This window comes from Gigantopelta aegis, chromosome 14 (assembly GCF_016097555.1).
Source record: "Gigantopelta aegis isolate Gae_Host chromosome 14, Gae_host_genome, whole genome shotgun sequence".
NCBI classification, from domain to species: Eukaryota; Metazoa; Mollusca; class Gastropoda; order Neomphalida; family Peltospiridae; genus Gigantopelta; species Gigantopelta aegis.
Window position 1 is genome coordinate 35580187 of NC_054712.1, and position 15834 is coordinate 35596020.

At 38.4% G+C, this 15834-nt stretch overlaps 1 protein-coding gene across 1 annotated transcript in view; it reads right to left on the reverse strand.

The window, feature by feature from the left end:
* Positions 1–15834, reverse strand: part of LOC121388999 (5-oxoprolinase-like) — a 52330-nt gene that overhangs the window by 17806 nt on the left and 18690 nt on the right. The window contains exons 11-19 of the mRNA XM_041520587.1: positions 14458–14600; positions 13598–13726; positions 9488–9600; positions 6600–6688; positions 5535–5616; positions 2283–2420; positions 1884–2022; positions 572–684; positions 159–222 (exon numbers count right to left, since the gene is read on the reverse strand). Of these exons, the coding sequence (XP_041376521.1) occupies positions 159–222; positions 572–684; positions 1884–2022; positions 2283–2420; positions 5535–5616; positions 6600–6688; positions 9488–9600; positions 13598–13726; positions 14458–14600 (1010 nt within the window). The remainder of the gene's footprint in view (positions 1–158; positions 223–571; positions 685–1883; positions 2023–2282; positions 2421–5534; positions 5617–6599; positions 6689–9487; positions 9601–13597; positions 13727–14457; positions 14601–15834) is intronic.

A 15834-nucleotide genomic window follows, 5' to 3' on the forward strand; every position in this document is an offset into this window, starting at 1 on the left:
TACAATGTTCAAACACCTACATTTAAGAAAAGCCCTTGTGAAATCATTTTCACTGTCAGTCACTAAAGCTTGTGACAACTGAAAATTATTTCACTTGGGACATAAACATGATACGAAATGGTATTAAGCTTAATACCCTATATTATGAAGATACTCACCACAATCTTGATATCTCCTTGTTTGGTGATAGACGCTGTGCAGTTTGGTTCCACCAATATTGTGCTAGAACAAAACAGATGGGTTGTAAACAAAGACAATTAGATATTCTATTTTACTACAAGAACAATACTAATTGAATTTTAACAAAAACAGCATTTTTCAGGAACTATTTAGTAATTGATTAGCAACTATTATTTAACGTTTTAAAATTGTTTCTTATGTTTATAATAGCACACATGCTTATGTAATAGTATCTATAATGACATCATGGTGGTAATTTTATATAGCATACATATCTGTGTTATAAATGTGTATATATGTCACGGTAGTAAAAATCCACTACAAAAATAACTCATAAAACAAACTTGCTCATGTTTTGTTTTTTTAATTTTGAAGATATTCAAATTCCTACCTGTTTTTATCAATGATTATCGCTGGTCCTTGTATAAGATGTCCACTCAGAAGTTTTGTAAGTACAAACACACGTGTGTCATGGTACCCGTCATCAAAAAAACACTTCACTGTCTGCACATTTAAAAAAGAAAAATAACATGCTAGTGAAATTGGTAAAGAAATAAAACTGTAGAAAACTTTGGAAGATTCTAGCCATTTGATTGGTGTTTTGGATGTTTGGATCCAACCATTACATTGGGTCGGGGGGGGGGGGGGGGGGGGGGGGGTAGAGATTGCATGCGAGTAAGAGGTCAGAATAAGTATCGTGAAAGAAACATCGTTTGGCTTCGGAAATATCAGCTACTATAATGTATGATAAATGTGATGTAAAGTGGGGACAAAGAGAACAAAATACAAAAAGTAAAGTAGTTTGTTTTATTTAACAACGCCACTAGAGGACATTGATTTTTTATCTTATCATCGGCTATTGGACGTCAAACATATGGTCATTCTGACAGGCAGCAGGGGATCTTTTATTTACGCTTCCCACAGGCAGGATAGCACAAACAATGGCCTTAGTTGAACCAGTTATGGATCATTGGTCAGTGCAAGTGGTTTACACCTACCCACTGAGCCTTGCGGAACACTCACTCAGGGTTTGGAGTCGGTATCTGGATTAAAAATCCCATGCCTCGACTGGGATCCGAACACAGTACCTACCAGCCTGTAGACCGATGGCCTAACAAATCCAAAACAATATAGTGCGGCAAAGGGAAGAAATGACTTTCCTTCTGACTAGCAAAGTATAAAATAACCCAAAGAGCAGTTTACTGGATCTTCAGGGCCCTACATTAATTCTCACAATCATGGGTCAACGTATAAAAAGGATTAATAGAAAATTATGTTTTCAGGGTTTGAAATTACTCAACTTATAGCCAAGATCGACTAATAAGAAAAAGATATATGGGACCATCCTTTCTTTTGGTATATAAAAAAAGTTTATCTTGTTTAACGACACCACTAGAGCACATTGATTTTATTAATCATCAGCTATTGGATGTCAAACATTTGGTAATTTTGACATATAGTCCTAGAAAGGAAACCCACAACCTTTTTCTATTAGCAGCAAGGGATCTTTTATATGCACCATCTAACAGACAGGATAACACATACCACAGGCTTTGATATATCAGTCGTGGTGCACTGGCTGGAATGAGAAATAGCCCAATGCGCCCACTGATGGGGATCGATCCTAGATAGACTGCACATCAAGTGAGCGTCTTACCACTGGGTATATAAAAGTTACAACTCTTTAATGTAACAGCAAGTACCTTCTCTTCCTGTGGCAGGCCGTCGGCTGTTTCAAGGTTTGTGTCTTTAGCAGCCAGCGACTTCCCAGCTCCTCTCACCCGGATGTCATCAACTATAATGGGTCGTTCTTTCAGCGTAAACCCAAACTCTGTTTTGTATCTGAAGTTATATTAAAAATAATCCAAATTAAAATGATCAAAAGATAAATTTTTCTCACTTCGTTATCAAGTAAAATACATAATCAACCTATAAAAGACCAATACCAAACATCAAAATGTATGCAGCATGAACAATGTATTCCCACAATACAATCATCAACAGACAGAATAGTGAGCGAGAGAGATAGAGCGAGAGAGAGAGAGGGGGGCATATTTTAGGTAGCCAATGTAGACAAACAACAGTAACACTGTTGAACATACCTATCTAGAAATGCGGCCTGGAAATCACCGTATTTCCCAGTTTTGCTTGTGGTTGGGTAGTTCTCTGCTGAACACATCAGGGCACAGTCCGTTTTATCATAGCGCAAATGAAGGAATGCCTCCGTCTTTATTTGATTCCTGTAATATGTAACAGAAATTGTGATATACATCCATGGTAATAATTAATGATGCTTCTTATTACTGTCATCACCAATCTATCGATATATGTCGTTCGAAATTGGAAGACATTTTGTGATCAATCATTAGTTTTGCAGCAACCAATCAATAAACAGTTAAACATAAATTGTGTTTGAGGGAACTTAAATTTGTTTACTACTTTATGCATAACATTTTAGAAGGAAGGAAATGTTTTATTTAATGATGCACTCAACACATTTTAATTACAGTTATATGGTGTCGGACATATGGTTAAGGACCACACAGATATATAGAGAGGAAACCCGCTGTCACCACTTCATGGGCTACTATTTTTGATTAGCAGCAAGGGATCTTTTATATGCACCATCCCAGACAGGATAACACATACCGCAGCCTTTGATATACAGTCAAATCCGCTTATTTGGATGTGCCTCGTGCAACAAAAATATATTCAAATAAGCGGCATATTCAATAAACCGAAGGTACAGTTTCGACATACGATATACCCAATTAAGACCTCTTGTTGATTTATGCAAACCCTAATTACGATTCTCCCAATTTGGGCCTCATGACATGTGGAATTTTCGTCAAAAACCGGTAAGTATTTTGTGTTAATAAAATACCGATTCCAAGTTCCATATTGTGACTCTGTTGTCATTATCAAGTTTGTCTATAAACTTGATAAATACAAGAGGCAACAGTTAATGCCGTTTGTACGCCTAGAAGTAGAAGTGACTAAACATCTAATGACCCAGATAAAACCACCGGAAGCTCAATTAGACTGGCCACAGTCAAATAATTAAAAGGCCGTTATTAACTTCTTGATAATTAAACAGCCATTATTAACTTCTTTGTACATTTGTAAATCAAGTGCAACAAGACCCCACCCCCACCACCCAATATAATCTTGAATAAGTAGTCATTTCCATGTTCTGTATTTTACCAGGACGTCTGACTATTATCTGTGTGCATTTGTAACCGATTTGACAGGTAAACTAGACTGGCCAAAGTCAAATAAGTGAAAGGCCGTTATTCAATGTAACAGAAGGAAAAACACAAACACAAACGCTAATATTGGGCCCGATATTGGAATGTCTTTTTGTCTGGCGACGGAAAACCATTCTGATAAGCTCTTCTCCACATTGGCTGCTTTTCCCGTTCTCTGTCTTTTTCGTTCTGGGTTAGCATTGGCGAGATACTGGGCACATATCTCGTCGTATTTCTGAGCCAAAGATAAATCGTTTTGTTTCCGTTTATTTGCCATGTTGACATTGTGAGAAAAAAAAAGTTCTTGTCAATATTTATAGCCAAAAGATGATTAATCCAACTTGCTAAGAAAATCTCCTACAACTTACCTTTTGTCGGCATTTAACAATTTAAACAGTAAACACCATAATCGGTCACCCCAAATGGGGCCTCACATTGTGAGCTGCAGAGGGAAAATCACGTGATCAAAAGATCCCGCTAAAAATAACACTAGTAGCAAACGGCTTTTGTTTGTTACTGTCACCGACAATTCATAGAGAAAAATATCTGACAAGTGTTTATGGATTAAACATACACTGCTTCAAAAGTGGCCGACATGAGATTAAGGGATGCCTGCTTACGAAACGCACGTGGCCGCCAACAAGGTGGGAATGACCGACTTTGATCCTTGATTGTCCTGCATTGTCTTGGCCATTGGGTCACATTTGAGATGAATCTCAGAGTTCATGGATTAATTACGATGTAATTAGGAAATGTATTGATTAATAATGAGTCATCCGAAATAATTTAAGAAACAAGAAAACAAGTTTGTTGTAAATCTTTTTCTTTTTTTTTAACAATGAAATAAAATAAAATTAAAAGTATTCATTTCTGCATGTACGATAGTATGGTATTACGTACGATCATAAATTTTACAAAAACACATCAAGTAACACAAACTTTCCTATGTTTTACGTGCAATTGCCATTCGGCAAGGATAATTTTATATTCAAATATCCGAAAACACGTTAAAAAACACATCCAATTAACCGTTGGATTTTGTATTGTCATAATGGCAAATGGTTCCGTGCAGGACAAACATATTCAAATATCCAAAATATACAATAATCCGACATCCAATTAAGTGGATTTGACTGTACCAGTCGTGGTGCACTGGCTGGAACGAGAAATAGCCCAATGGGCCCATAACGTTCTGAAATTGTATCGATGCATGTGAACATCAGTACGAAAAACGAAATCTAAATTAATCTAGTGAGCGCTGCTTAAACGCAGAATGTCGAAATTGCTTTGCAATTGCAAAAGTGTGCACAAATCTAGGTGCAATTTCATGCGAGAAAATGAAATGCGGAAATAAATTCATCTAGTGGACGCTGCTTAAACGCGGAATGACTATAATTCCTTGAAATTGCACAAGTGCGTGCGAACATCGATGCAATTCTTTACGAGAAAATTAAACGTGGTAACCTGGAATGCATTGCCTGGTTTACTTTCGGAAAATACCATTGGTTGAAATTTGTCGAGAATGAAACACCGTTCTCGACTTTTCTTACATGTGGTAACCTCCTGGTAACCTGAACGACCATTCTCGACTTATTTCGATGCCTGTGATGTGTAAATTGACAAATTGATTAAATATAATCTCAGTATGCAAAATGTACATTAAAAAGTTAATTATTTTAATTGAATGGGTTTTTGTTTTTTCAACAGTTAAAATTGGGCAAGTGAACTTTTCACCATGGCTAGTACATTTTCAAATCCACTGGCCCCATGGCAACTGAAATTAAAAACAATTCTAGAACTCCTGCTTGGACTGGTATATTGAAGGTTGTGGTATGTGCTATCCTGTCTGTGGGTTGGTGCACATAAAAGGTATCTTGCTACTTACTAATGGAAAAATTTAAATTTCGTCTCTAAGACTATGTCACAGAACTCCTGTTTGGACTGGTATATTGAAGGCTGTGGTATGTGCTATCCTGTCTGTGGGATGGTGCACATAAAAGGTATCTTGCTACTAATGGAAAAATGTAGCAGGTTTCGTCTCTAAGACTATATGTCATAATTACCAAGGTGCTTTAGTGGTATAGTTAAACAAAATACAAAATTTACCTAGAGAATCCCTGGCTCTCCAATTCATCGACACATTTCTTTGTTAAAACATCCAACCTCTCATCAATGTAAGCAAATGATGCTGAAAACAAATATGTAAAGCATTAATCATTATTAGAGAGCGGGATGTACATGTAGCTCAAGCGGTAGCGTGTCCGCCTGTGAAGCGGTCGGTCATCAGATCAATCCTTCTCAGTAGACCCATTTGCAGTTTGGGCTATTTTCCGTTCCAACCAGTGGTCCACAACTGGTTAATCAAAGGCTGTGGTATGTGCTGTCCTGTCTGTGGGAAGTGCTTATAAAAGACCCCTTGCTGCCTATTGGAAAGAGTAGCCTATGTAGCAGCAGCAGGTTTCCTCTAAAGAAATATGTCAGAATGACCATATGTTTAAAGGAAGGAAGGAAATGTTTTATTTAATGATGCACTCAACACATTTTATTTACGGTTATATAGCATTGGACACAGACCATATGTTTGACATCCAATAGCCGATGATAAGATAAAAATCAATGTGCTCTAGAGGCATTGTTAAATAAAACAAACTTTTTTAATCATTATCAAAACTAACATGTCTTTATATACATAAAAAGATAACTCAAAATCAAAGACTAAAATGTTTATTTATCTAGTTTGAAAAAAAAAACCCAAAGGGATGCAATATCCATTTAAAAATTAAACACCAAAATGGTATTTTAAAAGCTGAAAAACCTATAGTATACTCAAAGAAAGATAATTTTCCAGCACTTTTTAAGAAATTCATTCAATTTAAATAAAATACTTTATGCCAAAAAAAAAGAAGAAATCAAGATAAAAATAGTAAAATCTGAGAATACCTTGAATAAAAAATGCAAGTTACAATTCACAGCAAATGAAACCAGGCCATTTAGTGCCCATGTTGTGATTCCACATTACGAGGTCTAGCCATCATATTCCAAATCATCAGAACAGATCTGAGCTCGGAGAAAAAACAACTAAAGTCACATGCATATTCAACATATTCAACAGATCAGGTCAGACAAATGAGACATAGAAATGCCCAAAACATTAGCATAACAAATGTATACCTGGAGAGTACGTTTTAGCACTTGGTTCCTGGGCTTCTTGCACCACATCTGCAAGGGCCATACCATAGGCTGACAGAATTCCAGCATACCTGTCAAAAGTGAAATAAATAAAGTCAGAAAAGAGAAAGATAAAAACAAGAAATCAAAATGGCTTCCATTTATCTGAACTGAATTAATAATGGTAATGTAAATCATAAATGGCTCCCATGTAACTGAACTGAATTAATAATGGTAATGTAAATGATAAATGGTTCCCATGTAACTGAACTGAATTAATAATGGTAATGTAAATCATAAATGGCTCCCATGTAACTGAACTGAATTACTAATGGTAATGTAAATCATAAATGGCTCCCATGTAACTGAACTGAATTAATAATGGTAATGTAAATGATAAATGGCTCCCATGTAACTGAACTGAATTAATAATGGTAATGTAAATCATAACTGGAACCTGGAAGAAAAGAAAAATCTTACTAGTTACACTAGAAATTAAAGCTGCAGTATTGAGATTATTTAACCATTTAGAATGGATCATACACAAACATTTTTTTTCTTTCCATGCTGTACCATTCTTGGATATCCTTTAAATGTACTCATTAACATACAAGTCATAATAAAATGTATTAACGTATTAAAAATGATCAATTTGCATGACACTTTTTGGTTTTAAGAGGTATCTGATTTGTTTTGTATACTACTCAAAAGAATTTAAGGGTCAGACGATATTTTCGACATTATTTTCTGAATGTCAATTATATTAGCTAGACCATAATGCCACGCATGGTATTGTTCCATTTTGACGAAAGTGGGTCTAAGCAACCCATAAATGAATTAAAATCCACTGTCATTGACACTGTCGACTAGTTCTAATGGCGAAAACATGCTTACATTTGCACATAAATTAGGGCGAAAGCGAAAGGTCTGCTAAGTGCCCATAACTTGCTTTTTCACAAAGCGCTTCATTTGCACGCTTTGCATGTGTATTCCATGTTCCCAATGCTGAATTTCCGTATAATTGGAACTTGCGTTCGTGCACGGTGCACACTCCAAATTCGACAATGGTACGACGTCAACTGACTATCGAAGATCGAGGAAGGGCTATTGCTTGGCTTCAGGATGGCAATACGCAAAGAAATGTTGCTCTGAGACTTGGTGTCAGTCAGAGTGTCGTTGGCCGACTGTGGCAACGGTACCAAGCAACGAATTCTGTTCGAAATCGTCCACGTTCGGGAAGACCCCGAAGCACTACAAATAGAGAGGACCGCTACATCACCAATATGGCTCTACGTCAACACACAACCACTGCACGCTGATTACGTGACAATCTGCGGACTGCGACTGGAACTGATCAAACCATACGCAATCGTCTGAGAGCCAATAATCTACGCTGCCGTCGCCAGGCTGTTCGGTCACCACTCCTACCACGTCAAAGAACGGCCAGACGTCACTGGTGCACGCTTCATCTGCGGTGGCAACGTGTTCAGTGGGGTCGAGTGATGTTCACTGATGAGTCCAGGTTTAGTCTCCAGTTCAACGACGGTCGGGTTCGTGTCTACAGACGTCCTGGGGAGCGCTTCGCTGACGTTAACGTTAGACAACGTCACCGGTTCGGTGGTGGCAGCGTCATGGTGTGGGGCGGCATCTCTATCCACCACAGGACCCCCCTCTATGTGGTGGATGGCAATCTGAATGGAATCCGCTATCTGAATGAGATTATCCGGCCGTTGGTTCTCCCAGGCCTTCAGCAGATTGGCGGCGGGGCAGTTCTGCAGGATGACAATGCCAGACCCCACCGCGCCAGGGTGGTAACGGACTTTCTCAGACAACAAGGTATCGCCAGGATGGATTGGCCAGCATATTCGCCTGACTTGGCCCCAATAGAGCACGCCTGGGACGAATTAGGCAGGAGAGTTCGGAATAACCATGCCCCTCCGGCCAACCTTCATGATCTGGGTCAATTTCTTATGGCAGAGTGGCAGGCCATTCCCCAAGAGTTCTTCAGACGTCTGATCAACAGCATGAGGCAACGATGTGTCGAGTGTATTCGCGCCAGGGGTGGATTCACACACTATTAAACGAATGTTCTAATGTGTAAAATCCATGTTTGACAGCCTTCAACTTTGACAGCATGTCATGTGACTTTCTTGTATACAGTGACGTTTATTTGTGGTTTTTTGTAAATATGGAACAATAAATAAAAAATTTGGTGTAGTTTACATCATCAATCTAATACACTCTGAAACTTATTTGGTTATAAATTTTTGACCCTTAAATTCTTTTGAGTACTATACAATCTGATATTTAACAAGGAACCATGGAAAACATCCAGTTTTAGGGTATTCTGGTTTACAGAGGGTCTGGTTTTGAAGTGTTTCACTGTATTACAAAGCAGGGCTAATTACCTATTTGTTATATTAGAATAGAATTGCCTTGACACCCTAAATATTTTCCTTTACAGTTTCCATATAACAAAGGTAATTTTTATTACTTCAACTTTGGCCGCAGATATTTTTAAAACAAGCCATGCTATTCATTCTGAACAACAGAACCTGTTTTAAAGAGAAATTAAACAAAGCTAATGGTCCAAGTCAGCATATAGACCATTTTGGCTCCAAATGCAGTTTTTATGTCCTAGCAAGAAAAGCCCGGCAAAAATCAACGTCATAATGCAGGAAATAAAAAAATTTAAAACATTTACACACGAGGGTCAAAATCGATGCATGCACTGACCAGAGACCAGATATTTATTTTCTTTAGCCTAATAAGTGAAAACTGTGGCAACCTCTTTATAACACCACTCCGATATAAAATCAAACTGGGTCTGGTACCATAGTGAGCATTAAACCAAGGTTGCACTGTACATGACTAATGGTTGCTGTTCACACCTGTGAATATAGACTTGCGACATGCCGAGTGACCTGGCAATAGAACAAGCATGCTGCCCACCAGCTCCTCCAAAACATGCTAACACATGCCGAGACGTGTCGTGACCTTTCGCCTGAAATAGCACCAATAAGCATTAATACAGCAATAGCACAAAGTAGGATTCATTTATACTCAACTCCAATGAAAATGCATCACCTAATTTTCAGTTGTTATTTATATCTCATATGTGAAGTTGTTATAAAACACACAATAATCAAAACCTTTGTACACAATTCAGGGCTCGACCTTAGTGGTAGCCTGGGGTGTTTTGGCTACCGATTTCTCACTTGGGCTACCAGATGTCTAAACACAGTAGTCGAAGGGCAACTAGATTTTTTTGGCACATCCAGTTCCTACGCAATCAACCAGATGCTTAAACACCTAAAACAACATGTTTTAATAGAAATAAATGATATTGCTATTTTCTCTCTTTTTAAATTTTTTAAATTAAAATTATGGGGATACCAATTTTTACTGAGGGCTACCAGATTTCATAACCTGGTAGCCCGGCGGGCTACCACTAAAAAATGTTACAGTCAAGGCCTGCAATTTATGGGTTATTCACTGCTAATCCAAAATGCATCCAGTTATACAAATTCAGCTAAATGTATATTTTTTTCTTCTCATATCCTTTCTATAAGTTCAAGTCTGACTGGTGAGTTTTCAATGGAGTTCAGTATATATTCTACATCTAACATATTGTCGTTAAACAATACTTGCAGAGCTTATGACAGCCGGTAGTAGATGTGCATGGTAGGTAGCTGCAAGTGCCTCTTAGCAATAACAGAAACAATAAAGTAACTTTAAGAAGTGGTCAGACTAAACCCAGGGCTTCTAGAATTTTCATAAAATCCACTAGCCATGGGATCAGTGATCTTTTTAATTTACTGGCCACGATAAAAAAAATCACTAGCCCTACTTTACCAATAAGTTAATACAATTTTACTAAATAATAGTAAAAATTGCATGGATGTCACCTGAAGAGAGATATAGCTTAGAAACACTAACATTTGGGTGGGGGTGGAGGGCAGGATATTCATATTCACAAAATAGACTTAACTGCAACATTTGAAAAACAAATTTCACTAGCCGTCTGGCATGGCAATAGTAGTTATTTACTAGCCCAACATTGAATATCACTAGCCATGGGAGTGGGGCTACCATAATCTAGAAGCCCTGTCTGGCATGGCAATAGTAGTTATTTACTAGCCCAACATTGAATATCACTAGCCATGGGAGTGGGGCTACCATAATCTAGAAGCCCTGCTAAACCTAAAGCAAAAGCTGAAGCTGAATGAAAGATATGTGGCAAAAAACAGTTAAAGACACCACTAGAGCACACCAATTAATTAATCATCAGCTACATGAATGGGCATTGGCTTATCTAACATTTGGTCATTCTGTCATGTACATGTAGTCTTGAGGAAACCTGCTACATTTTTTCATTAGTAGAAGAGGTATTTTACATGCAACTTCCAACAGACATGACAGCACATACCATGGTCTGTGTTTTACCAATTATGAAGCACTTGTTGGGTCCACCTAGGAATTTGATCCTATGACCCAAGCACCTCAGGCGAGCACTCCACCAACTGAGCTAAATCCCACCCCAGCTACAAAAAACAAGCTTCAATGGCAGTACTAATTTGAAAGACAAGGATTGGGATGTGGAGTTGAAGAGTAAGGGTAATTGAAAAAGATGTGCAGTCAGAATAGGAAGACAAATGGATCTCAAGCAAGAGAAGTAAAGAAGGAATAGAAATATAGAGGATTCATCATGAGTGTTTTTTGATGGGGAAATATCAACCGAGTCTACGATAATCTGTATTTGTCAAGGTTCTGCCAAGACAAATACCGATTAACTAGACAAGGTTACTATTTTACATATTAAAAAACAAGAGTAGCAAATTCTATTTATCCTATAACACATCTAAAATAACATTTTCATTCGATATTTAGTAAATTACAGTACTAAAGTCGCCTCCACCGGAATATGACATCATCACGATTAGCACAAATTAGTTTAATATTAAGAAAACGTTATGTTCAGGTATACAAGTCTTGTTGGCTTGTAAACAAACGACCCACTGACGGCAACAAGTAACGACCGTCGCCATACTCGGATTCGGCCATCAGCGTTGGAAAGATTGTAACGGCTCTCATCAGTAAACAGAACTTGTTGCCACTGGCCACGTCGCCATCTTTGATGTTGTTGCGCCCACTGTTGACGTTGTTGGCGGTGCCGAGGGGTCAATATTGGTCCCACATAAGGACGGCGGTTACGGAGTCCTGCTGCCCTCAGACGGCGTCGGACGGTATCGGCGGACACTGGACCACGTGGACCACGCACCTGGTGAGCGGTGTTAGCTGCTGGCAGCATCCGATTCCTAAGGTGGGTCACCCGGATGTACCGGTCTAGGGCTGCGGTTGTCACCCTCGGGCGGCCGGTGCGTGGTCGATCGTTCACAGATCCAGTGATTTGGTGACGTTGAGAAAGGCGTGCGATTGTCGAAACATGACATCCCAATTGTCTGGCTACAGCAGTACGGGTCTGTCCGGCTTGCAACATCCCGATGGCCATCCCTCGCTGGAGTTGCGTCAGTCGCGGCATTTTTAAAATGTGATTCTGTTGTCTGTCACTACTCAAATTGAATTTATGCGATTAAATCCAGGTGTGTAGGCTTTATAAGCATTTCAATGAGTGTGTTTGCACTGGATTCATGATACGGATGATCCAGCACGTGCAAACAACGTGTTTTGAGAATTCGTGACGTCACACAGGTAATGAAATTGACACGCAGGTGGGACTGCGGTGTGGGTGTGTGCCATGTCCTTTAACACAGTTGAGGTTCAATTCCACCAAAGATACTGCTTTACAAAGTGCAATTCTTTCGCATTTTCAGGACCTGCGTTTCTTTTGCGTTTTAGTATATCTTTAAATTTGCATACCATTATTAACCAGGTTAATACACTAAATTATCACATGGGTTTATGACATGGATATCATGGGTACATGTAAGTTATAGGATAAATACATTTCTTTAACATTAATTATCAAATTTGTCAAAATTGTTTTGTTACTACACCATGAACTTTGTTTAAACCGGATAAAATGAAACTCAAAAACTTGCAAGCTAATTCACTGGCCCCCCAGAGAAAACAAAAATTTAAAATAAAGGTCAACCATCTAAAAGATATGAAAGTGTTTTAGAATATGTCAGTCTTACAGTTGAAACTCTATGCTTTCATTTAGTGAAAAAAGACATAAAAACTAAAGTTCATAATCACTAAAAAGATGGCTGTACAATACTTGATGACTTAATGAAGCTAGGCTTACAGTCTAACAAATCTTGGTTTAGCCAATTATCAGATACACATGTATGTTGAGCATTTCAATGAAAATTATTACAATGATAAATAAAGTTTGTTTTGTTTAACAACATCACTGGAGCACATTGATTTATTAATCAACTGCTATTGGATGTCAAACATTTGGTAATTTTGACATACCGGTCGTCTTAGAAAGGAAACCCACTACATGTTTTCATTAGTTATTACCATGAGATTAATTTAAAGACGATTTTATTAGCCGAAGAGTAAATGCTGTAGCCACTTCATATAAAAAGTTATGTAAAATTACATCATAGTGACCAAGCAATGACACAACCAAAAAGTTAAATAAACTTTAATAGCTAAGACTGCTGGGAAGCGACTATGATGTCGCTTCCACAATATGACGTTATTGCTTGGTCACATGACTACACTTAGCAACTGGCTAATTTAGCAATGGACAGAGGAACCCTGTAATAAAAAGGAATGTTTGTTTAACAAGACGTAAGCACATTTTAAACTACACCTATTTTCTATCAAACAATTAATGTAATACTTTGTGAAGATAGAGAAAATGAAAAGCTGCCATAAATATTACTCCTATCAAATAACAGTAAATGATCTTTTAAATGCAAAGCACTTAATCAAAGTTTGTGCAGATGTAACAGTTAATGGTAAATAAACGGAAGCCCTGTTACAGTAATTATGAAGCAGGCAATGAACTTGGGATTATTAGGTACCTGTGTAAGTGCTCTGATTGGTCGACACATTGTCTCATTGGCAACACGGATGAAACCCATAGCAACCTGTTCTGGTGACATTTCCTCCTTCTTGGTGTCTGATGGCTGACTAGTCAGAAAGCCGTTTACCTACAGGAAAAAGAGTAGATGAACTATTACAGTGTAATCAACTGATAGAAATGTGCTAAAAACAACCTGTCCAGGACACATCCCAAGACGGTAAAGCACCCTTTACATTGGTTTACTGATCTTGTTGTCCAAGCACAGTACAAATGTCTAAAAAAAAATATTATACTAGATATTTGCATATGATAATTTATTTATTACCTTGTGTGTAGATGATAAAAAATAAATAAATTACAAATTAAGTATTTTCAATGATTATGAAAATATTTTAGAACCTCTACAGGGAGGCAGAGCCTTAACCAATACCAATTAATATAGACTTGGTTGATATTTTCCATATTAAAAAACACTCATGACCTATCCTCTGTATCTTAATAATATCAGGGTTTCTGCCACAGGATAAAACAGGTGTGGCAACATACCCAAATTTTTGGCAGATTTTTTTTTTTTCAGTTAACCTTTTGACAAAATTAATTATTCTTATCATTGCTGTATGCTTTTCTTAACCCTAACCCTAAACTTAACCCATTTTCTTTCTGGGGGAGGCCCCCCCCCCCCCCCCATACCCCTTGTTGACTGTGGTTGCATTCAATTCCATAGCACCATACCCATAAATTGTTTTGTGGCAAACACTGCTAAATGTGTAACTGTACAAATGTATGAAATTATCATTTCTAGTAATACTGATAATAATCTCTGCGACTCGAGGCCTAAACCAGTGTACAGATTCTGACCTCTTTCGTCAGCTTGTGGAATGCAGCATCAGTTTTCTCTTTGTCCAACGGCTGATCTTCAGTGTCCCCGAAGATGTGTGGGAAATATTCTGGCAGTATTCGACCCAGACAAAGATTGGCATCGGTGACAGTCAGAGGTCCACCTGTAATATTGTAAACATCAGACCCTGTGCAGTGTTCTCTCTGGATGAATATTAAAGAGCAGTGGCTGTGCCACCCACCCCTTCCAAAACCCCCCAGAAAAGTAAAGAAAACACAGAAACAAAACAACAAACCAAAAACCACACCTTGGTTATTGTATATTGTTGTGTTAGTCAACTATACTGTGCATTGTGAAATTGCGGAGCAGGTAGAAATGAAGCTGGGTGCAGTAAAATATATAATAGTAGTATGCAGCAAAATAAAGAGAGGCACAGAAAAATAAAGGGGGACGGTAAAATGTGAAAGGAGGCAGCAAAATGCAAAAAGGGGGGGGGGCACAGCACCCCCCTAAAATGGACCCAACAGAACATTAGTTTTGAATCAAGACTCTAAAGCTTGGTACATGCAAGTAGTCACAGATTTCATTATTTCACAAAGATGTATGTAACATTTATTTTGACCCTGAGCTTATACACTGTAAAGTTTCATAACTCAAAGCGTTAATAAGTCTGCAGCATTCTGGCAGCAATGCTGCCACCACTCAATTGGTTACACTTTTCGATTAGCAGCAAGGGATATTTCATATGCACCATCCAAGTAAAGGACAGTATACACCATGGTCTTTTTTACACCAGTTGTGGATCTGCAATAAGAAATAGCCCAATGGGCACAACAGTAGGGATCAATCCTAGGCCGACCATGCATTAGGCAAGTGCTTTAAGAAATAGCCCAATGGGCACAACAGTAGGGATCAATCCTAGGCCGACCATGCATTAGGCAAGTGCTTTAAGAAATAGCCCAATGGGCACAACAGTAGGGATCAATCCTAGGCCGACCATGCATTAGGCAAGTGCTTTAAGAAATAGCCCAATGGGCACAACAGTAGGGATCAATCCTAGGCCGACCATGCATTAGGCAAGTGCTTTAAGAAATAGCCCAATGGGCACAACAGTAGGGATCAATCCTAGACCGACCATGCATTAGGCAAGTGCTTTAAGAAATAGCCCAATGGGCACAACAGTAGGGATCAATCCTAGGCCGACCATGCATTAGGCAAGTGCTTTAAGAAATAGCCCAATGGGCACAACAGTAGGGATCAATCCTAGGCCGACCATGCATTAGGCAAGTGCTTTAAGAAATAGCCCAATGGGCACAACAGTAGGGATCAATCCTAGGCCGACCATGCATTAGGCAAGTGCTTTAAGAAATAGCCCAATGGGCACAACAGTAGGGATC